The 24,892-nt window shown below is 41.1% G+C and overlaps 2 protein-coding genes across 2 annotated transcripts; both read left to right on the top strand.

Moving 5' to 3' along the window:
* Window positions 1–333: 333 nt before the first annotated feature.
* On the top strand, window positions 334–5,650 carry tbc1d24 (TBC1 domain family, member 24). Its single transcript, XM_010786416.1, has 6 exons — window positions 334–433; window positions 2,734–3,843; window positions 4,418–4,576; window positions 4,985–5,048; window positions 5,459–5,554; window positions 5,618–5,650. The coding sequence occupies exons 2-6, from the start codon at window positions 2,858–2,860 to the stop codon at window positions 5,648–5,650; spliced, it is 1,338 nt and encodes a 445-aa protein (XP_010784718.1). The 5' UTR covers window positions 334–433; window positions 2,734–2,857.
* Window positions 5,651–8,270: 2,620 nt separating this feature from the next.
* LOC104958652 (alpha-1,6-mannosylglycoprotein 6-beta-N-acetylglucosaminyltransferase B-like) lies at window positions 8,271–22,253 on the top strand. Its single transcript, XM_010786415.1, has 17 exons — window positions 8,271–8,296; window positions 9,701–9,816; window positions 14,004–14,133; window positions 14,225–14,364; window positions 16,582–16,646; window positions 16,863–17,036; window positions 17,298–17,465; window positions 17,899–18,068; window positions 18,158–18,289; window positions 18,605–18,738; window positions 19,950–20,089; window positions 20,268–20,423; window positions 20,506–20,652; window positions 20,742–20,858; window positions 20,977–21,051; window positions 21,261–21,421; window positions 21,699–22,253. Exons 1-17 carry the CDS (start codon window positions 8,271–8,273, stop codon window positions 21,898–21,900), a joined length of 2,253 nt encoding a protein of 750 aa, XP_010784717.1. The 3' UTR covers window positions 21,901–22,253.
* Window positions 22,254–24,892: the final 2,639 nt, after the last annotated feature.

Here is a 24,892-nt window from a genome sequence, read left to right as displayed (position 1 = left end):
TGACTTCTGTTGATATTAAGTGTTTGATTTACACATATTTTAGTGTTGCTCTGATTATAACCTGGGAGGTATGTTAGTATTGTCCTTTATCATTCTTTAGTGTTTTGGGGTTTTGAATGATGTTACCTTTTGTGTATGGAAAATGTAACATAGTAGTGTCAAATGTTCAAAACGGCATTATTTCACTGAAATAGCATCTAATGTGTATTAGACTATAATCTAGTTGTTTATCTTCATTGAAAATCTTAAAATTATAAAACAGTTTTCTTTGAGAAGTTTTTATGAATTAACCAGAGCAGTGGCTGCTATATTATTTACCCAGCCCACCTGAGCCCCTCTGCAGCAGGACTGTCACCGAGGAGGGAGGCACTGCGCATGCGTGAGGCAACTTAATATGACTACTGCTTCACGTCTCAAGACATCTCACTTCCAGGTAAGGATAAGGACAGTTTACTTGTTGTCAGTGATTTATCATTTATTTACCAGTCGTCGGTCATTTTTGGTTGAAGTATTATGTATTCCTGTCGCCGGTTCTGTGTTTCAATGCATCGCTTTTCCACAAATTGAGGCTGAAACCTCTCCACATCAACTAACTCCAAGACAGCCTGCGGACCAAATTCATTTGTGGTTGGTGACATTCATGCTAGCTGGTGCAGCAACGTTAGCAGACATATTGTAATGGGCTGTTTGTTTTGTCGGTCGATATTTGCATGGCTTCGTGTTATGTTTTCTGGTTGCTAGTTAGTCTGATGAAGGTTAGCTACTTACATGCACTGACAGGAGCAGCTTGCTAACGCTAGCAATGCTAACCACCGGGCAAGTGTGAATGAAAAAGGGTGTAACAGATTTGCTCGGGCGGTAATATTAAATGAACCGTATGCACAGGCTGCTATCATGTATGGTGGCTAGCTAAGGCTAATAGGTTATTTGACTGAATATACGAAGCTTTGCGTATATTTGCAGCTGTCAATCCAGTGTGTGGAGACACAACTGTACACACTGACACTGTAGTGTTACCCACAGCTCAGGGGTAAGGTATCAAAATCTGTAACGTTAGCCATTTATGTGCTAATGTCTTTGTATCTGCATATATTTAGCCTACACCAGCATTCCCCTGTCTGTCCAGTTTTGCAGAAGTAGAGGAGGCAGAGCTTTCTTAAGGCTTGTATTGGAGCCTCCTCTTCCATTCAGTCCCTTAAGCATTCATATTTAGTTTGCAGTAGATATATCATCATTTGAATAGTCTTGGATTGTAGCATGTCATCAGATTTTTTTTAATTAATGTAACCAAATGAATGAAGACATTGATGGGAAGTGCTTATTCAATGCAAAATGCAAAGATATATGGTAGTTGCCTACTCCATGACATCTTTGCACAGACATGCACAGACATCAGTGTGTGTGGATCTTTCTGCTTATGCATTGTGTAAAGGAAGTATGTTTTATTTGTATGCATTTTCATTCTATGGGTAAGTGACACCTGTTTCAATTATCATCAGCACTATTATGTTAAGGCTAGCCAAACGATCCTAAAAGAACCGAAGCTTGTTGGTTTGTCATCTAGCAACCTGATTTGAAGTTACTGTAGCTTGAATGCTGCCATGCCTCCCTTTTGTATGCATAATGGTTTGAGTGTACTTTGCTCTTGTTTATTTTAAAGCCAAGGCATTCACTTTATAGTCAGAGAAGCCTTTTGCCATTTCAGTTTAAGTTGTTAAGTCTGATTCAAGTCTGCCTCAGACAAAAATAAATCCTGTGTCAAAGGTAAATTGGCAACATTTAGGTAACATACCCTCTAACATGACAGCTAACCTTTCTACAGACTCACCATAAGGCTTCCAGTTTTACATGCAGTAATGTATTTAATGCACCTCCATGTGACTTGTCAGTAGCAATGTGAAATGATCTGAGGATGGTATGACATTATGTTATTCTCAGTATATTGCTACTGATCTTTGGACACGCATCTCCATGTGACCTGCGTTTAAAAAATGACATGATTTTACATCAACGGTTCTCAGTATACTGCACTTCAGTGTGTGATCTTTGGACATGAATGTTCATGTTTCTTGTCTGCGTTGCAGGAAAAGATCATATTATTATATGAGAGTCGATCTAAATTGCATTGACAGTAAACATTTGTAAAATTCCCAAAGTTTTGATTTCCCCCACCACGATAATTCACAATTACATTTGCTTTAATATCATGCTTTGCCTCGCCAATTAAATCTGTCTGCGAGCATAACCTCACATCTCGAGCTCTTTCATGGTGTCACATCTTATCCCTAAGATAGTCTTGTTCTGCATTCCGATCAAGCTACTGGTTTACTTAATTTGTTTTTCGCTTCAGATGGAATGCATGATCATGTACATGCCCTTTTCCAGAGCATAAATCTGATTAGTGATATTTGTTGTTTTACAGTACAGTTTTTCTGTGGCCATTTTTCCTTGTAATTGCAACTTGTGGCAAATAACCTCTTACCAAACTAATATTCATTAGCATCTCTCCTTAGTCTAAGTCTATGTATTCTCCTCAACTAATTGACATCATAGACTCAGATGTAGGAACTCTAGGCTTGAGGGAATTCCCCTAAAACTAGGTTTCAAAGGTATCTAACAAGTTTAGTCTTCACTTCAGCTCTGACAGAATAACTTGTTTTGCATTTATTAACCATAAAACATTTTGTACAGGGATGCCCATTAATCTATTTTTCCCTTCTTTGTCTCTTCCAGTAACCATCATGGGCAGTTGAGAAAAACAGGCCAGTTATCTGCTGTTTGGAGGACAGAAGGTTAGCAATACTCAGAGCGTCCATCCTCTCTTCACATTCAGGCCGTCCAGCAAGTTTCCAGCACCATGGCTGAGGAAGAATATGGCAACTTTGTGGACTGGAACCAGATGGGAGATCTGGCCAAGAGCAGCGGGCCCACCAAGGTGGACTGTAAAGACCTGAAGGAGTTCAAACAGATGGCTCGGCAGGGTTACTGGGCCAAAAACCACAAACTACGGGCACAAGTCTACGAGCAGCTCATCAAAACTATCCCCTGTCGTACAGTTACCCCAGATGCAGAAGTATATCGAGACATTATGGGAAATGCAGGCACTAAGAAGCCCTCCTGCAACATCCCACTTCCAGAGTTTGTGGATGGAAATGCTCTGCCTCTGTACTGCCTGAAAGCGGAGGCAGTAACCTCAGCACATCAGATTATAAACTGCGTGGCTGGACAGTTTCCAGATATCTCCCACTGCCCGTCTCTACCTGCTATCACTTCCATGCTCCTGCACTTCAGCAAAGATGAAGCTCAGTGTTTTGAGCTCGTCAGCCGCATATTAGCCTGCAACGAGCCCGGCAAACGACTGCTTGATCAGACTTTCCTGGCCTTTGAGTCCAGCTGCATGACTTTTGGTGACCTGGCCATCAAGTACTGCCCTGCCGGCCACAAACTGATCGTGGCCACAGCCCAGGACGCACTGGAAGTCTACACAGACTGGCAGCGCTGGGTACTGTTTGACCTGCCTTTCAGCCACATGGTCAGGGTCCTGGACGTCTACCTAGTGGAGGGCTACAAGGTTCTCTTCCGTATGGCTATAGCACTGCTCAAGTTCTACCGCAAACATAAAGCAGGGGCCCAGGGAGGAGAGGGCAGCCAGCCGCAGGATTCAGGGAAAGTCAGGGCGGACATTCAAGCTTTCATCAAGGGCATCGCCTCAACCGTCACCCCCGAAAAGTTGCTAGAGAAGGCCTTCTCCATCCGCATGTTTAGCCGTAAGGAGATCACCCTGCTGCAGCTCACCAACGAGAAGTCCCTGCAGCAGAAAGGAATCACTGTCAAACAGAAGCGGTATAGTGAATAATCAGGTCATAATCTATCACAGGGATATGTTTTAGTCATTGAGGACAAATGATATAACATTTTTCCTATCGAATGTTCAAAAACTGGCAAGAAGGTCCTGTTAGTTTAAGTTTTCTTCTCTGGCATGCTTTGGTGAATGGTTTAAGTTGCTCCTCCCTTGTCTCACTTTATGTTCTTGTTCCCTTTGTCTTTGGTTTCTGCATTTCTTTACATCCCATCCACCATCTTCTATCTTGTCTGCGCTTCACTCCTGTGTTTCCTTCATTGGCTTTTTCACAGTCCTAGGTGGGTTCTCTTCCATATGCTCCTCTCAAAATCCATCTTTAATTTGTTCAAATAATGCTTATTTTCTCTTTAAATAGATGTAGTTGTTACAATGGATCCTAAGTTGTCATACACTATGATGTCAAACGATTAGTCAATACCCCAAAACTCTCAAATAAATCCATATTTACCTTGATTACATTCATGTCATTATCTGCTTTGACTGGCTTTTCTATTAAAGGTCAATACTGTGCAAATAGTTACATTTTCTTTGTGTCTGTTTTCTGGGCGTCTCCAGGCGGAACGTGCAGCTGGCTCTGAACCCCGACACCTTCTCCTCGGAGATCGTCAGCGCCAAGGAGATGCGGGACATCTGGTCGTGGATCCCGGAGCGCTTTGCCCTGTGCCAACCACAGCTGCTCTTCACCACCTCTAGCCACGGGTGCAGCCTGAACAGGTACATCGTCCAGGGCTCACCTCAACACATCATCAAACCTTTGACTTCAGATCTAAATTGAAATTTCCCGCCCTGTTTAGCATTTAGTCTTTGAAATGATGGCGGAAAGTCTAAAAGGGAGATTAAATGTGAACATAGAAGCCAAACAAATATGAAGCAAAGCAAGAGATACAAAAAAGGTGCAGAGATTTCTGAACAGAACACAATGTCTCTGCAGTAACCAGCAGACCTGCCCTTGTGTAGCAGAAGTTATCAGTCTTTAATCAATCAATTATAATCCATTAGCTGGGAGTTTTTGCATTTACTTTAACAGCAACTTTCTTATCTGTACATTCACATATAGTTAAGTAAATACAGTATACTAACCTAAAGGTTCATCCTTAATTAAACTTGCACAATTTCCTCCAGGTTCTACCAGCATTGTGAAGGCTACGAACCCACTCTGCTTCTCATCCGGACCACAGATGGTGATGTAAGGAAAACACACACACACACACGCGCGCACACGCACACGCACACGCACACACGCACACGCATTACAATGATATGGGTACATTTGTAGACATCATGATAACATTATTAGATGTATGTTACCAAAATCCACAATAACAAAACTTGATATTTCTGTACTTACCTAAACAACAATTTATTTAACTTACTAAAAAGGTCCACAGGAGCTTCCTGCATTTTACAATAGAATTCAGTTGTAGTATTTTTCTTTTAATTGGTGTCATAGGTCATGATTACATATGTGTCTTATGATATATGAACACATCCCAGCAATACAGTATCAGTTTGTAGAAAACAATATTCCACTATTGTGAATTTTGAAGACCAAGAAATGAACCCCAATGTTTCATTCAATTTCTGTTTTTGCCTCAGGTATGTGGAGCCTTCCTGTCCACAGACTGGCAGGAGCGGAAGAGAGGAGGCAACAAATTGAGCTTCTTTGGGACAGGGGAGTGCTTTGTCTTCAGGGTGAGTTTACTTGTAGTATATTTACGTTTGGCTTTCCTTTCAGAAAATGTGTCTTTATTTTAGTATTTAGGTTATCTGAAGAAGCTTTTCGAGTGATCAATTAAGGGGAGGTTTTTCATTTTGAGCAATACCACACTATAGCCACCAGAGGGAACCATCCACTCGGGTTTCACTTGATTTCATTGTCACTGGCCTCACTTGGCTCGTCAGGCTCCCATTTGGAAAAGCCTGCTTAGTTGGTCACAATTCATTACATGTCTGCGGAAACAATCACACACGACNTTTTCACTGTCACACACACACACACACACTGTTACGTTCCCTATTGGGCTTAATTAATACCAATTCCACTCTGGTCGTGTTATTTCCCTTTGGTTCCCCTAGCCCAATAGGGAACGTAACAGTGTGTGTGTGTGTGTGTGACAGTGAAAAAGAGAAAGAGACAGATGGGTGTAAAGCCAGTAAGCCTTTAGGTCGCTTACAAAGGTTTATGCTCATCAAATCTTTCTGCTCACACACGCTGCGTGACATCACTCCAGTAACTCCACCCCACCCTGCTATCTCACATGTACACACACAATTGTGCACACATGCATATAGGTTAGGTGGTGCACACCGACCTGTTTACATACACACACACACACACACACACACACACAATTAACGGTATAATAGGTAACAATTCCACATTAAGATGTCTAATGACAATTAAATGATATATATATATATAATACAGTATATGTGCGTTGCCATTATTTGGTTGCCTAATGGCATCGTATCTCCTTTGCAAATGCCTAGTTGTGTTTGTCTGTCATTGAATGAATGTAAATATAGTTTTAAGTTAAAAAAGAAAATATGTTGTAATTGATTATTTTATTCCTAAAAAAGAACACAAATATATTTAATAATTAAAAGAAATCTTTAGTTGAAGCACTCAAAGTCATAGGTACCTCTTCGTAAATAAAAATAAATTCAAAAATCTATACAAGGCTTATGAAATGAGTTTAATTGCAGTTTAATGACTTCCTGTAGCCTCAGCAGGTTAACCTCAACTCACACACAGGAGCTGTTGCTGTCAGCCAATCAGGATTCAATATTGTAGCTGCGTACTTGTTTATTGGGGTTAAATTAGAGCACTTCTTGGTAGCATCATGTCAGCTGATTGAATGACGTGTGTGTGCTATCAATCTGTATCCAAACGGGATGTTGTTAATTAGATTAAGTGGTGTGGAAACTTTTGGCGTGCTGCATGGCACTGTGATCTGAGGTCCTCCTAATTACTGTTGCACGTTGGTTCTCATGATCTCCATTTTCAGAAGCAAATAGATCACAATGCAATTATTGTTTGTTGTATTTGCTTTGATTTGAGTAACCAGAGTTGTATTTTTTCAGTGCTTCAAGAAAGCTTTGTGGTTAAGCTGTATTTCCTTTGCTAATGCAGAATTCCAGTAGTTTCTGGTCTGCAAAAACACCTCAGCACTTTGGCGCCCTCCTCAGGTACCTGGGAGACTTGCTCCAATTTAAGTGCAATGTCACCAAAAGTGGAAGCTTCATAGTTTTGCATGATTTAAAAAAACAAGAATTGTGACTGATAATAAAATATTCTGGCTCAGTAAAACCTACTTGTCATTCAAAGAGGTGAAAGCCTCTCAGTTTCTCTTGCATACATTTCAATTCAAGATCTTACAACTAGAATAAACCCCCCATAGTAATAAATTACTCCCTAATTAAATATTTGACAACTGTGATATATCACAGTAAGTCAGAATTACAACTTAACTTAGTTTTCTATAAAGTTTCCACTGGGTAATTTCTTGGGTCTATTATTATGTTTACCATTATTACATTTGTACTGTCTGTTGTCTCTTTTGTGCCGTTCAGTGGCAAAGGTTTGAAAAATTTGAGCTATTTAAATCAGCTCCCTGCTTGAGTATCAATTCAACGGCCGAGGCTTATGTCTAGCCGGCTGAAAGAAACTGTGTCACCCAATGGCGTGGGCTCCATTGTATCTGAAAGGCCTGAGCAGCACTCTGGGTATTGTTTCTTTTAAAGGGGAGTCAGGTTACCTTGGCAACGGCAGGATGCCTACCCATAGGCCGTGAGACAGAGAAAAGGCACGGCCAGAGAAGGAGGGAAAGAAAAGCGAAAAGAGACAAAAAAAAGAGGCAAGATTCTTCCCAGCCCAGACTTTATTTGCTTTTTTTCAGTTTGTGTGTTTTGAGAAAGGGCCGAATGGCTGCAAGTGGGTTGGGACGGAGACCCAAGGAGGTGAGAATGTGTGTGTGTGTCTTTTTGTGTGTGTGTGTGTCCTGTGCTGGTTTGTTTTGTGCGCAAAGCTATTGACATCTCTCTATCTGCCATACATTGACACTGAGAGCAAATTTGGTTTTGTTGAGGTTCAGTATTACTGTCAGTCTAATGAACTTGTTTTACACACTCTGGCTGAAAAGGCTTTCATGGCCAGTCATGCTGGCAATAGCATTCCTTGAAATCTATTTATTCCTTCAGACTTTATTGCAATTCATGTGGAAAGTGTGACCATTCATTTGCAATTTAAAAGAACTTCCTTTGGTGCTTAAAGCCAACCCAACTAGAGGCAATGTACTTGTGTAACAATAGAGCAATTGTGTGACAATCACTGAGCATTTTGACCTTACAGGAGTTTGCAATGTCCTTGTTTTGACAGTGAGATCCAGCATCCTGTAAACAGAGGGCCATGCATGTTGCACTGCGGCCTCGCAGGTAAGCCTTTGTCATTGGATCAGCAGCCAGGAAGTAGTACAAATGTTTAGAGTGACTGATCCGTGTCCCATCCAAACCTTTCCCTGCAGCTTGCACTGACACTTAGCTTTATTTAGCCTACTTAAAAAAATACAAATGTCATTCTCATTTTGAAAGCTTTGTAAACCGTTGCACATGAGTACATGATTATATTCGTTATCACCTGCTTAATTTCCCAAGCATGTGACCTCACAAAGTAAAGTAAAAATATGATTTCCTGTGCAGCTTTGCAGCTCTCCTACTTTTCCAAGCAGTAAATGCCCTAAACCGAAGACATAATTATGATGTGGTGATGAGTGCTCTGACAACTTTGATGAAATGCAGACAGATACATTGAAATGGAAATAATTGGTTTGGATCTGAATCTGGAGCTTTATAGGCTCTTGGAGATACTTGAATGTTTTAGTGCTCGTTCTTGAGCTTGGCCACACCGTGTTTCTTTGGTTGAGGGTTGGTGGTTTTACTGGCCTGATGAAAGCGAGAGCAAAGTGACGGCTCTCTCTACCCCAGTTACACTGAAGCAGGGAGCAGACGCATGATATAACGTCCCATCACGCTTCAGATATTTGTTTTGACACACCAGGGTCCTCACGTAGAGTCATGGAACAACTCAGTTCCCCACATTCTCAATGTATTTGGCAAAAGGCAATGTCAAGCTGTCAGATTTTATTATATCAGATCCGCTCTTAAAGTCAAATATATGATGTTTAAAGGAGATTTATCTAGTTGGTTATGACACATATTATTAGAAGGTGGTCTTTTATGTCATCTCCAATTTGTGGCCAATAAACATAATAAGAACATAAAAGGATGGAGTCGTTTAAGCCAACTCTACTGAAAATACTGATGTCTTTTTTTTATTAAATAAATATGATGCAAAAGATTGGGCACTTCGTAAGAATGTCGATTAACTAATTTAATAAAAAATAAATAAATCCACATATTAAGACAGTTGTAAAACCTTCATTTTGGATGTTTTGAATAATGAGTTGTTAGCAGACAACTTAAATGTCAAAGTTCAAAAAGAGTTGATCATTGATTGAAACTTAAAGTAAAAAGAAATGAGCAGATAGTTAAAAAAAGCAGGGAATTAAATGTAATGAATGAAAGGTTGAGTTAGCTAAAAGTTACATAAATAGCTATTGGATATATGGTCGTAATGGCTAGCTTAAAGTACAAAATGAATGGATAAATATTTGAAATTATTAGCGTGATTACAACAAAAAATGACAAAATCCAGCTATAAATTGTGCGAAACAAGGGGTACTACTTACGTTTGTCAGAAGCTATGGGGAGCCACTGATGTTCTGTATGCTGTTTGCTGCAGAATGTGACGTGTTTTATCTGTGTTTTGTTTCCCTCTAGTGGATGCCTGGTGCTCTGTCTGGGCCTGTCTGCCTTCACCCTGCTGCTGCAGAGCCTCTGGGTGCCTGCAGAGATAACCAGTGAGGAACCTGCAGGGAGGTCACCGGAGGAACAAGGTAACACACACACACACACACGCACGCACGCACGCACGCACACACACACGCACGCACGCACGCACACACACACACACACACACACACACACACACACACACACACACACACACACACACACACACACACACAGTTTAGGTTTAAAGGTGGATTAAGCTAGAAAAATCATGCAGAAAACATGTAATAACATGTATTGCACCAAAGCCATGGAGTTGGAGCAGCACTGATAATGAATAATAAACACATTGCATATCCTGTGTGATATCTGTACACTAAACATTGATTTGGGAAATAGAGCAGCCGTATGCATATTTTGAAGAGATTTACTGTATTTGCAGTGGATAAGAGCTGATCAAACTATATTTGCAGTGTTGGATGAAGCTTTGTACACAATCCGCGGAGGGTCCTCTCTCATGTGTGTGACAGTTGTGGGTTGCGGTCAAGAAACTCCTGTCCAACAATTGTCTGGCTAAACTGTTTCCCCTAAAGGAGGGAATATAAGGGGGCAGGAGACAAGCTTTGTTCCTGGTTTACAAGGAAGAGACACATGTTGTCAACAATCTCGTGCAGAGTAGGTTTTTCTGTCCAATTAGCATTCTGAGGAACACATTATCATATTCTGGAGCCAAAACTCTTCCAGGCTTCTTGATAAACAAGTTATTTTTAAACATGATGAGGATTGTTTTGGAAAAAACATGCAGCAAGATCCACTCTGGCTGAGGAGATCTCATTAATGTTCAATGGTCTTTTTGTTACTTTTGTCAGGAATCTTGATTTAGGCCCGTACTTGAGAATCTTTGCACAATTTAAATATTTTCTTTTTCACTTCAATTTAGATGGCGGGCTGAATACTGACAAATAAACCAATGTATGGATTTAGTTAAATGCATCCATGGTTTTCTTTGTGTCAAAGACTTAGATCAGATATATCAATTGTATCACATGAAAGGACTTTTTATCCAAACATCCTGATCCTTTTCTTCTCAAATTGTAGAAACATTGTTTTTAGCTGACAATATAAACCCAGTCCCTCAATAGCTCTGTGCTTTGAGGGACCCACCACGAGTTGTTGTGTACAAAGAGCCACCCAGCAGTAGTTGTGTTGGAAAATGTACCGCAGTGGGGAAGCGGTTGGTCAGCTCACACAGTTAATCCAACTCAAACTTACCAAATGCTTATTTCCAAACATTCTGCGGGAAACATTATCCGTCTGACCGAGCCATTACATGTTATACTCAATCTTAAAATCAACCCTTTTCACCACAACCCTGGAAGTGACATGAGATAATTCAAGTTTAATTGGTGTGCTTGCTTCAGGAAAAAAGCATGTTGTCCGAAAATAGAGTTTCACCCACATTTTAGGTTTCAAGTTCCCTTAATTGTAATGTCCACAACAATTACAGAGACGCAGTTGGTAAGGAATATCCTAGAATTCAGGCTCCCTCCAACACAAACAAATATGTATATAAAGAAAAACACACAAGTAAATATTGGAAACATAAAAAGGAGCTTTACACACATCTACTCACAGCCTGCACACACATCATTTTATAAGCTACTCGCACCTTTATACGTTTTTAAATGATGTGATCATATATTTATCTCACACAACTGGCATTAAGTTGTTACAGGATCCCGCCTCTTCTCCCCCATTCATCTTTCATTACGTCTGTGCCCATAGGGTCCCGGTGCGTTTAAGTTGTGATATGCTGAGAGTCAGCTGAGCAAACAGAGACAAAGTGACATCACCAGTCTGGTGGATTTTACTGTGTATCACAAGTTAAAGCTCAATCCCCAAGGAAACCCAAACTCTAACCTCAAATCAACCCTAACATCACCAGCAACCCCCCAAATATAACACTCAATGTTCCTCATTCACTGCCAACGTAAGTCTTTTAACAGTCCTCCTTGCCTCATACAAATATTTCAATCAAGCCACCCTTGATCTGCCATCTCATATGGTTTATTTAAGACCCTCCGAAAGGCCTTAAAATGCACATTCACTGTTTTTAGTGTTATGTCTGGTAACAGAGTAGAAGGCTGGCAACTAGCTATGTTGCTAACAGAACACTAACACTAGATGGCATATCAGAGCTAAACCAAGACAAACAAGAGGTACTGTCAACTTTTAATTTAACATTGCTTGTTGAATTAGTTACAATGAGAAACAACAGGTGGGTTATCTGTTATGGCCTTGGAAAACCGTTTGCTTTGCGAATGAGTCTTGTAAAATTTGGAAGCCCTTGTCTCTGAATGCACCTTAGATGCAAGTGAGATATGTTTTGCCATGGATAATCTTTCTCAGTTACTTTACATCAGTAAAAACAGGTGGAAAAAAAGCCTTGGCAGGTGAGTGTTTACAGGCTTAAAGGTCACCTATTATGCAAAATCCACTTGTTCATGTCTTGTATACATAAACATGTGTCCCCTCTGTGTAAAGAGATTCTGAAAGTTTCAGGAAAAAATATTCGCTCACTTTTTGTACTGATCCATTTATATAAAAACATAACTGTCAGGGGTGGGGAAAAATAGGACCCAAATGCAGATTGAAGAGGGAAGCAGGTTTCAAAATGAAACAAAAGGCGAGCTTTATTTACAAAAGCTGAAAAAACAAGAACCCATGAACAGGTACTGTAGCACGAGGTAGCATCCAAAACAAAAGGAGAATGTGACCAACATGAAGGGAGACATGAACGACAAATAATGAACCAACACCGAACACAGGAAGAGACAAGACTAAATACAGGGAGGGGTAATCACGAGACGAGAAACAGATGGGCAGGGAAGGAGAAACACAAGGGCAACAGGTGAACACAATCAGACAATCAGACACACCAGGGAAACTAACGACAGGGAGGAAGACAAGACACAGGGAGAACAGAATTGCAAAATAAAATCATGACAAGACAGACCAAACTAAAACCGTGACATAAAACTAAGATCGTGACAATAACGATTTTTTTGGCTTGTGTAACCATTAGCCAATCACCAACCAAGGTAACCCCCCCCCACCTTATCACCTGAATCTCCTCCTAGAGCACCATTGTGTTCTTTTTAACCAAATGTCTCTCAGAGGGGCGTGGGGAGTGGCTCCTTATTTTCATCTAAAGTAACAGACACAGAATCAGCACTTTTGAAACAGGGCTGAAACAGAGGGGATTATGGGATGCTGCAATGATCTGTTCGGTATATCTGAGACCTATAATATATTGATGAAAAACAGTATAATAGGGGACCTTTAACTTCAACACTACATTGTGTTCTGCATGGATGAAGCAAAGCTAATATATAGGAAGGAACTTTTTTTTTTTACCTAGTCCTACGTGGTAAACACACACAAAAATAGAACGAAAAACAAAGTTCAGACTTGGAAAATGTATCCCAGCAACTGTTATTGCTTGAGGCAAAAATAGTTAATCTGTATGAAAAAATACATACTTCTCTCACATTAAGTTACTTTATCATTTATTATAGCAAATATTGTCTTATTTTCCTTGTAAAAATATTGGACACTACTTCACGGCAAGGAAAACTGAACTGCTTACGTCTCAGTTCTGCTTTGAGGTAATTCCCTCTGACAAGGGGCTGCAAAGAGATGTCGCATCGTTTTAAGGGTGCACAAACCCTTAGGAAAATCTATGTAAATGTGCTGTTAGTGAATAGGAGGCCAGCTATTTTAGCTCAAGCTTTCAACCATCTATTTCTATGGTAACATTCACAAAAACAAATGCATACTGTTTGAGTTTGTCTCTGTGTGTGTGTGTGTGTGTGTGTGTGTGTGTGTGTGTGTGTGTGTGTGTGTGTGTGTGTGTGTGTGTGTGTGTGTGTGTGTGTGTGTGTGTGTGTGTGTGTGTGTTGTCTCTAAAACCACAAAGCAACATGAGATGACCAAAAAGCTCCAGTTCAAATTTCATTAAAAAGTTCTTAAATAAAATTCCCTATATGTGACTATATGCCATTACCCCCTGCATGGAACATGGAAAATACACATAACCATAATTGCTGTGTGGTTTTTCAGCAGATCAGGCTAAGAAAACAGCATTACATAACCCTGCTGTTTAATTATCCTCAGAATACGATTTGCCATGACATAATACACAGTATTACTGCTTAAACATTATGATAGGGGGTTACATTTGATACTGTACATACATGACAGGCCATGTTGTATGTACTTTATCTCACAGGTCATCGCGGTCTTGGTTTTCGCCGCCTCGCTCTCCGTTTGGAGGCTCTGAGTACTCAGGTGCAGCGGCTGAGTAGAGAGAGGGATGTCCCCCAGCTGACCAGAGATGATCTCAGCCTGTTACTGCAGAGGTATTCAACAACATCTGCAGCCTATATACGCAGATAATAAAGCTTATATTGTTTGTGTAGCAGTGTGACTACATGTGGGTTTGTTTGCCAGCTTTAGAAAAGACCAATTAGGCTTAGCCCGCTTGATGGAGAAGGAGCTGAAGAGAGTCTCTATGAGGCTGGAGCAGCTCAGCCGTCACCAGCACCACCAGCCCAACACACCACCCCCACCTGAAGCCCTTATACACATAGGTAAAGCTCAGCACAGAACCTTATCATTTCTCATTTATCTGAAATTATAATATTTCATAATAAGGGTTTTTTGATTGTGACTAATGTCTGCATGCATAGCCTTGGTGTTGAAAGACACCCTTAGTTGATCTCTTGATTTCCATGACTTGCTATACTTGTACATTACAGACTGTATAGATGACTAAACTGTGTAACGTCTACAATACTTGCAGTCTAACCTATAGTCACCTCATTATGTTAATTTATAATACATTTTTGCAGAAAGAACCATTATATCTCCCGCTGTCCAAACACACTGAGGCTACATTATACTACATTACATATAAGTGTGTTACGTAACCAATCATCAAAATACTAACTGGACAATTGTGGCGTGGCATACTCATATGTACCATATATTACAAGTCTTTCAAAAAGAAGCCAAAAAAACCCACCATATTCACTCAAACAACACCCTATATGCAAAACATACATTTTCTACAGTGTCAGAGATGCTTTGAACAAATATTTTAAATTAGAAAAATCTAAATTTTAATAAAAATGCAAGAACGGAGGGTGCTAAAAGGATTAGACAGGCAAAGGGTCTGCTTCTAGTACACCTACTTTTCTCTGTATGTATGAAGAGTTCAGGAGACAGTTTTGTATCCAACTGTTTAGTTTGGATTTGTCATGTCTTGTTTGTGATGTCCAAATAATTAGATTTGAGCAGATATGGAGGATCTATGTGGTTTAAATAAGCCTGAATTGGTCCAAGGAGTGAGATTTAGACTTAGAAAGCAGGTGTTTCCACAAATATAGCCAAATGTAGCTTTTATGATATGGTGCACTGCAAAAAGCAGTGTGTTGCCAGATCTAAATTAGAGACTTAAGGGTTCATTCCAGCTATAATATGCTTTAACATACTGACTAGACCAAATATATACACTCTCCCCTCCCTGCATGTTGGCAGCTTTAGTAATTGCAAGCTTTTCTGTGGTTTACTGCGCTGGTAGCGTGATACTCGGAGCCAAATGCACGGTTCATAGCCTCAATGGAGGGTTAACCACACAGTGAAATTAACAAGCTGTGATAATGGAGGGTGTGAATGGGGGGGTTAAAGGGCAGTGGGTGCAGGTGGTTATGGGGGATGAAGTCCTTGAATAGAAGTTTAACAAGTCCCACAGAGCCAGTGTCGATCAACTGGCCGTGGGGAGAAGAAAAAAAAGTTCACATCTACACTACGACCCTCCGGAGAGGTGTCAGGTGAGAGCTGGGTTACGCACCCTGGTTGGCATGCGAGGGGAAGTGTGTGTGTGTGTGTGTGTGTGTGTGTGTGTGTGTGTGTGTGTGTGTGTGTGTGTGTGTGTGTGTGTGTGTGTGTGTGTGTGTGTGGGTGTGGGTGTGGGTGTGTGTGTGTGTGTGCAGTGGGGTTGAGAGTCTACATGCTTACATCCTTTCCCAAAAAGGTAACTCATATGGGCCACACAGACACCATGCCGTGCAAATGAGGGAACACACTTGTCGACATACACACACACGCCACCCGCATGCACACAAACACACGCTTCCCCATCATCAGTCTTTCCCCCCCTTACCCTCCACCTCTCACATTACCTCACACCCATAAAATAGGACCAAATTACCCAGGAGTCCTTTCACCAACTTGTCTACTCGTACTCTTGTTTTTGCAGGGCGAGCACTTTTTCATACAGCCTATCACTGTTTTTAGGCTTTCACACCTCGGCTGTGCCTCCAAGTTTTCTTATCTTTTTTTTTCGTTTTTACTGCGTTGTTTTACATAGTTAAGGACTGTGTATTTTGGCCTTGGCTGGCATTGTAAAAGGTTATGTTTGGTAGGAGGCAGGTTGGTCAGGTGTGTGTGAGCGTGTGTGTTCATTCCAGTTGATTGACATTGGCTAGAGATGGTGGGGGGCTTACGGGAAAGGGCCTCTGAGAACACACTGCCTCTACTCTCATGCCTCTTACATGCATGGCAGCCCCATACGTCGTGCTGTGTGATGGCTGCTATTCACTGTGAACATTTCAGTATAGAGGTTGTATATCAAAGTTATATCCACTGTTCTTCATTACTCACGTTGATTCAACTCAAATGCAATGTAATGTAACTCCACAATGTGCTTTCTGTTACTAAAGCCAGGATGGTGGAATAATGATGCATTGGAAATGAAAAGCTGAACAGAAACACTGTGTGTGTGACGGCTAATATCTCACCCGTAGGGCCCAATGAGAAGTGTGAGGTGCCAACGGATCGTGCATATCCGGTGTGTGCGGAGAAAGTGGAGGTGAGAAAGTGTGGTAGCATGAACTTAATGGATCTGTGTGTGCACTGTTAAAGTCGTATTGAAGTGTTTACCTCTAGAGTTTAATATTTAGTCCCCAGTACAGTATATGAGCTGGATTTGAAAATATTGGGTACTAAAAGATGCCATGTAAATATTGTATGGTGTTAAAAGTGTGCCTTGTTATTTTGGCTGATTTAACATCCGTCTCTCTGTCAGTTCCTGCGGGCCCGATGGCAGTCAGACCCCTGTTATGCCTTTTATGGGGTGGATGGCACCACCTGCTCCATATTGACATACCTCAGCCAAATAGAAGACTTTTGTCCCCCTCGTCTTGGAAGAAACCACTCTGCGCTGCCATGGCACCAGAAAAATCACTCCTATACAAAGAAGGTACAACCACAGCGTGCCACGACACTATGGGCTAAAATTGTTGATTTTCTCAAGCTTTAGTCAATTTTGAGATTACGGGCTATTTGGTTTTTAAAACATTTCTTTCCATACATTTCTTTACCTTATTGTACCCATTGTATCGTACCTACACTACCAACTATAGCGTCTCCTCTCATGATCCACTGAAAAACTAAAACACTACTACTACTATTATGTACACACTTTCAGTACCTCACAGTTTTACACTATGATTGCACACAGGCTGAGATACGTACAACTCTGAGCCCGCTGCATGCGGCCATCAGGAACAACAGCGGTCCTGCCGTAACCTTCATCCGGTCCAGAGTGGAGAGGATGTCTGAGCGATGGAAACAGGCTGCTGTGAGGATGAGACAGAGCAGCAACCAGACTGACTCCACCCAGATGAAGGTGTAACCTGCAAGACATTACCACAACATATGTTTAGCCTCAAAAGCTCAAATGTGTAAAAGCCTTGCGTGTAGATACTGATTTCTAATAAAATGTTCTAAAACTAAATACTTTTCACACTTAGTTGAAACTCACTTCACATCAATATAGTAAGAAGTGGTTACCCTTTCTTCCACTTGACAGTTTTTTTAGGGGGTATTTCCAAATATTCAAATACAGCAAAAGACATAAAAATACAATAAATAGTTTGGAGGACAAGAATGTCTTATGAAGTGAGCTATTAGATATCAATAGTCATGCTTAAAAAAGAAAAAGGATGAAAACATGCAAACCTACATTTCTTCTAAGCAGTATTACAAGCATAATTAACGTAACAATTTATGTTTACAAGTTTATGTTGGCACTAAAACGGCCCTTACCTCCCATCCTCCAGGTCCTGCTTTATCCCGGGGCCCTGGCGGGGAGTGCTGGCCAGCGTTTCGAGGCTCTAGTGGAGAGGGGGGGTCCTCTGGGGGAGCTGGTCCAGTGGGCCGACCTCAGCGCCTCCCTGACAATCCTGGGACACAACCTAACCTTCAGCACCTCACAGCAACAACTCCACAGGTCAGCACCACTGTCATATACAAATACTTTGACAAAACATACGATGTAGTGCTTAGCGCTGTGATGTGTGTTTATTGTGGTTGTTTCAGTCTCATAGGGGCTGCGCCAGGCCGAGGCAGTTGTCCAATCCAGAGGCCCCTGACCTTTGACCTGATCTACACTGACTACCATGGCCTCGCTCACCTTCAAGGCGCCATGGGACTGGCTTTCCTGCATTACCAGTACGACCACCATTTTCTATAATCAATCATGTTAATCAGTTATCTATTCTCTAAATAAAATGTCATCTTTAGTTTAAAGTGGCACGGTTAGAAAATGCACAATGAGCTACACATGTGTTTCAAAGTATTTGGGATAAAGAGATTTAATGGTGGACAACAAAACTTAAATAAATATCACCACATCCTTGTAGGCCGCTGAATATACATCCTGCCAAAAGTGAAAGAGGTTACATTTTAACGCAACTATAGAAAACTGGTGTTTATCAATGTAAGAATACATTTGGTGATTTACAAATGATTTAAAATGATCTTTAGATGTCGCTTCAGAATCCTGGACTCTTTTGGCACTGAACCAGCCTTTAACCTGGGGAGTTATGCACGCAGTCATGGATATAAAACCCTGTGGGGCAGCTGGGGTCTGCAGCCCCTGCAGTACATGACCATGTTCCGTAAGTCTGCATGTGTATTTGTGTGTGAGACCACAATCAATTCAGATATGCACTACCTAATACACACATTTGCAGCTCTGATCTTTCACATACACCCTTCCAAGCATCTTCACAGTGAGAGGAGGATTAATAGCTGAGGTCAAATAAACTTGGTGCCCAGACAGAGCTTTCATTCCAACACCTCTCCATGTCATCCTTTCCCACCCTGCCAGAGACGGACACAAGCTGGACACACTGGGCCGAGAGCCTGAAACACTGTTTATTTGTCCTGCTGAGGCGGAGACAGGGATGGATGTCAGCTGATGGCGGGGAAGGGGCAGAAAGAGAGAAACAAAGACATGAGAAAAAAGGAAAAAAGCTTGAGAAAAGAAGGGGTGTGTTTATGCTTCTGTTTTGAAATGGAGGAGAGGAAGATAGTCAATTGGAGACAAGCAGTTGAAGCAGAACGGTAAACAGGCAGCACAAACATTGAAAGCAAAAGAAACGATTCCTTCTCAGCTTCCCGTCAAACCCCCACATATTGCGTGAGTTTGATCGTATCAGTGTGCCGATGCATGGCTCTGGCACTCTAATCTGATAGTGAGGCCAGACAGGTGTTAGAGACGAGTGGGGAGAAATGGAGCTGAAAAAGAACGAGGGGGAAATAATGTGCTGCTGTACGGGTGAACGAGGGGAGATTTGGCTCTTTAAACGTTGAGAAAGGAGAGAATGACATATCCCGCACACCTCCCCAACACACACACGTTTTACAACTCAATGTGATGCTTGCACACACGTCCACACACACCTTTGCCAGCACATTCCTAGTAAAGTAAATACTCATCTTTCACACCTTCCTTAGTGTGTCAGGTGTCAGCTGCCTGTTCAAACAGCCAGACGTTAACCTCTCATATATGTCGACTTCTCATTTCCTTTAACAGCTGATTTATACACTTCACAGCATGTTTTTCCTCTCGCACAGAATTTGAATCTTAACAATTGTTCAACTGTTATGTTCTGTCTGTAATGTTGCTGATACTCTTTCCACACTGCTGCTTAGGGTGCAAAGGCATTCATTGTTTTTAAGTTAATAACTCACAAGTAAAGTTATACTATAGGCTACTATTGGAAAACTGTGTTCACTAACTAGCTTTCATCGGGGTTTGAAATGTGTGCATGGGTTCAGACCATAGACGTTGAGTATAATGTCCTCTATCTTTCTGTCTGTTTAGCTCATACTCCTGATAATTCCTTCCTGGGTTTTGTGAGTGAAAAGCCAGTGAAGGATGTGAAGGAGGAAGAGCTGGAGTCAGACTTCAACAGGAAAAACAGGATAGCAGTCGTCTACGGCAAACAGGACTACATGTGGAAGGTACAATGAACAGTATGGAAAGCATCTGTATGGAGAAAATCAGTTGTAAGCATGTCAAGAAGCCAGGTTCTTCACCGTTTTAGTGAAGATTTCAACAAGACATATTTTGTCATTTTGTACATGCTGTTGTTAAGATACTTTGTGTCCTGTATGTTATTTATATGTGTGTATATACCAGGGTAAATCTGAGTATGTGGAGGTGATCAGTGAAGAGCTGGAGACCCACGCAACAGTCTATCAGCCTCCAGGACTCACATCAAATCTGCCCAGCTTCATCAGAAACCACGGCCTACTGACTCAGGAACACTTCCTACGACTTCTCCGTGGAGCCAAGGTCAGATAAGAGAACATATATAAAAAGGTGAAGCAACTAAATCTGAACATTATTTGAAGGTTATCTGCTGCTTCCCTCTCAGGTGTTTGTAGGTCTTGGGTTCCCTTATGAGGGTCCAGCTCCAATTGAGGCAATAGCTCTGGGGTGTGTCTTCCTTCAGCCCCGATTTGACCCGCCACACTCATCAGAAAACAATGACTTCTACAAAGGCAAGCCCACCACAAGACAGGTAGGTTACTCCTCAAACTTTAGATTTAAATACACATATGGCACATCCAATATTTAAATCTAAAGAGAGTAATTAACTTTGGATTACAGATCTCCTCCCAGCACCCTTATGCCGAGAAATTAATCGGCAAACCCCACGTGTGGACTGTGGATGTGTCCAACAAGACTGAAGTTCGGGAGGCCGTCAGAGCCATTTTACGCACAGAGGTGGTGACCTGAAAAGAAGCAGTTTTACTGTTTACACATGTATTCAACCCCACACCTTATAATCCTATACATTTCAGTGGCAGTAGCAGGGTAAAAGGGCATGTGTATGTTTTTGCAGGTGAAGCCATTCACTCCCCGAGAGTTCACATGTGAAGGAATGCTGGAGAGGGTTCGTGATTACATTGCACACCAGGTACAGAGATTTAGCAGTGTAGGATAGACCTGTTGCAGTTTTTTTGGTGCTCTTTTTTCCTCGATAGATTCCTGACACGGCTTAATAAAAATCTGTACAATAGCTGAACTTCAAGAGAGACTTTTTGTGACATTAGAAGATGTTTTCAGAAACCATTTAGTTGTAAATTGAGTCAAATGTTCAACTTTCTTCCTCTCAAATACCTCCAGGATTTTTGCAGTAAATCTCTTCCTACTTGGCCACCAGAATGTGCTCTAAGGGTGCACCTGGGTCCCCTGGGTCAGTCATGCGAAAGTGTGTGTCAACGGTCCTCCCTCGTGTGTGAGCCGGCTCTGTTTTACCACCTAAATACTCCTGCTGCATTCGCCCGGTAAGGAATCTGCCCATTGTACAGGTTGGGAAAAAAGACAGTTTAATAGAAGCTAAGAGCTAAAAAATAAGCAACGTAAGGGACTTTGAATGTGAGATGACTGTAAAACACATGCAAGTGCGTTATGTCGTGCTCTATACAGCTGTTAATCAACTTATTTTAGCATTCAGTATTGATGCTCCTTAATCAGAATATCAGACCAAATTAATAGCAACTCGATAACTAAAATGCTTTAATTACACCAATATATATGCTGCTTTCATTTCCCATGTTATAGACTCAAGATAGGCTGCTCCAGCACCAGACAGGAAGTCAACCACCTGTTTCCTGCCTACAGCCCTTGGGGTCAACAGTGTGGCCTTCAGCAGGATCCTCTGTTGTTCAGTTGTGCCGGCTCCGACCTTTCTCAGCGAAGACTGTGTCCCTGTAGAGCTCACCTGCCTGGACAGGTGGCTCTGAGCCCTGACTGCCTCTCATAAACACTATCAAAGAACTCAGGAAAAAGCAGAAAGCGAAGAGGACGATGATGGAGAAAGTACCAAAGAGTCATCTGCAATAAAAACTGTATAGGAAAGAACTGATCTCGACCAAAGATAGCTTGCTGTCCTGCCAATGGTTTTGGAAGCTTTGAGGTATGTTAGTTGATATCAAATCGTGATTTTTTTTTATTACTACTCAGGAACCAAAAAACAATTGAAAGTGTTTTCAAAGAGTTGAATGATTAAATTCAAGGCCTGGTGGCTCATGGAGAATAAAAAAACCTCTTTGTAGCTTTTCCTTGATCCCTTAAGCAAATAGTCTTTAAATGAACGCAAGCTGCACTTTAAGGAAAAAGTGTTTATTTTTAATGGATATAGTTAGAAGTGGCCCTTATGACTCTAAAGCCATTTAATTCTCTCCACTTGCTCCAGATCGTACACAGTACAGTGCACTTCAATATTATGCTGAATAAGTATCTAATCATTCATATGCTTACAGTAATGTATCATGGTGGTCAGCGTTGCATGGGATTATTGCTCATGTAACGCTCGATGCATTGCTGGCTGCAGATATTAGCCCGGGCCTCGGAGGAGAGCGGGTGACAGCTTAAGTGATGAGCCTCATTATCTGAGTGAATCATGGATAACCTCTGGATGCCTTTGGGAGGTCATAGCCATATGACCATGATTATATTGTCATATAAACCATTGGTTCCCAACTTTGGCTTAGGAATCCCCCTCAGCTCTGTTTAAATCCATGCCCCCCGCCAGTAAAGGCAGAACCTCACTGTTTGTCTTTCAAACACATATTTTGCGTCATTTAGACCGGGAAAAAAGTCACCGGAGGCAGGATTAATTATGTTTTCTTGAGTTATTTTACTAGAAATTATGATTTTGCTCATAACAGATGACTCATTTTGTCCCATGTTCTTGCATTTGCTACAGTATTATTCCTTCCCCGCCTCATGACCCACAGATACTTAAAGCCCCACAAGGGTATTTTGCAGGTTGATATGAGCAAACGTGGAAACTTTACATACAGTATGATTTGGCTACATGAAAAAAGAGGTAAGCTTGAACGTTTCCATTTCAAAAGCTTTAAATGGTCACACAGACTTATCCCATCATCTCTGCCTGCAAAACAGCCAGTGAAAGAAACAGATGATAACAACTAAAGGCCAAACTACATTGTTGTAAGTGATTGGGTGGTGGATTTACGCAGCACAGCTGTTAGCAAAGATGGCTCCAACAATGGCAACACCCGGTTGATGTGAGCTGTTTCTTGGAAAGCACGCACTCATGAATGTTAATTGGCAGAACAAGAGAGCTTTTCCTCCTTGGTGCACTTCATGTGACCAGAACATAATTGTCTTTCAGGGATCAGACCTCTCAGGACTGGTCAACTATGAGATTGACCAGTAAATGCCTGTGAAAACGGGGGATGAAAACAACATGTTTGATGACTTTGGTAGAATCAATTGGACCTGTCAAATGTAACTTGTGCTTAATCAGCTGAACGGTCCAAAGATGATGGAAATGAACTTGTGTTTATGTCAAAAGGCTGCTTGGATTAAAGGAAAATAAAAGTTGCTTTTGACTCAGAGGGAAGTCTCAAGAGGGAATTTCTGGAAAGTGATGTGTCATTTCTCGATGAGTCATGTTAAATCATATCAGTTACATGTGTTATGCCATATAAAATCTGTCACTCACCTCCCAGGGGGCTGATAGCAGAGGGTTCAAACTAAGGGTTCAAAAACAGAGTAGATATGAAGCTAATGCGTACATACAAAGGTTTTAGTGTTCCAAAACGCTGCCTACTTACCTCATGGTGAATGGGACTGTATTAGAGTGCAGAACTGATAAAACCCATAGAAATAATCCTTAACAAATTGTAATCTCATTAAAAAAAAGAGTCTACCCAATGCTAGCATGTATGCTTGACACTTGTAGGCTATTTAGGCACCCCTTTGAGCTAATTGCTAGCATTGCTAACAGCGACAATGCTAACTTTGTATACTTTTTTACCATGTTAACTATTCTAGTTTATTATCTTAGCATGCTAACATTTGCTAACTATCAGTAAACACAATTTACAGCTGAAGTTGTTGAAAATTGAAGAATAGGTTTCCTGTTGATGATGTCTAATGTGCCGAGGTCACAAAGGTAATTGAAATGTATCCCACGAGGGACACAAATCCAATGGTTGTTTAGATATGACTGTACAAAAGTGATAGACAAACAGAGAGACTTACATTGCCCTCCATACAGAGCCAAAAAAGACCGGACTCCTGCTGCCTCTGCACGTTGAAATAATGATTAGAAAGTTTAAAAATAAGGGGATGATTGATGGAGGAGAAAAAAAATCAAAACCCTCGAGAAACCAAGAGAGGAAACTTGAACCTGTGTCAGGATCAGCCAGACATCATGGAACGTTCACGCTCCAGCAAAGGTTCAATAATGTTTGTCCGAGTGCTTTTTAATTTTACATGAGAGACAGGAACTCCTTTGGCCACATAGGGACTCTTTGCTCCTATACCTTTCAACTGTGGAATGTGGTGCAAATCACACTTCACTGCCAAGAAAAATGAGAGATCTTGTTGAAGAAAGCAATACATGGAGAGTTTCGCCTAGATTCAGACTTTCAACCTGTGTCATTTCTGTCCTTTTATACACAAATAAAGATTTATTTGTTAGAAACCACATGATATAGCGAAGTAAGATCACTTTATTTCAGATTGATATGTTGTTTAACAAACATCAACAACTTAATCATAAGTGATGGATGAAAAAGGACAACAAATTCACTTTTTCTTTTGAAATACTGCTTTTTAGTTTATTCGAGATCCTTGACAGTAGCTGGTTAGTTCTTAGAAAAAGAGAAACATTTTGTTTAGATTAAAAAAAATCTATATAAAAGCTAGTGTTTCAAAAAGGATCAAAACATAGTGGTAGTAGCCTAATAGAAATGTACGTTTTAAAAAAAAACAATGGC

Source organism: Notothenia coriiceps, unplaced genomic scaffold (genome assembly GCF_000735185.1).
Source record: "Notothenia coriiceps isolate Sejong01 unplaced genomic scaffold, NC01 NC01_scaffold00029158, whole genome shotgun sequence".
NCBI lineage: Eukaryota > Metazoa > Chordata > Actinopteri > Perciformes > Nototheniidae > Notothenia > Notothenia coriiceps.
The sequence above is the reverse complement of the archived record's forward strand: the minus strand, read 5'-3'. Positions and strand labels throughout refer to the sequence as shown.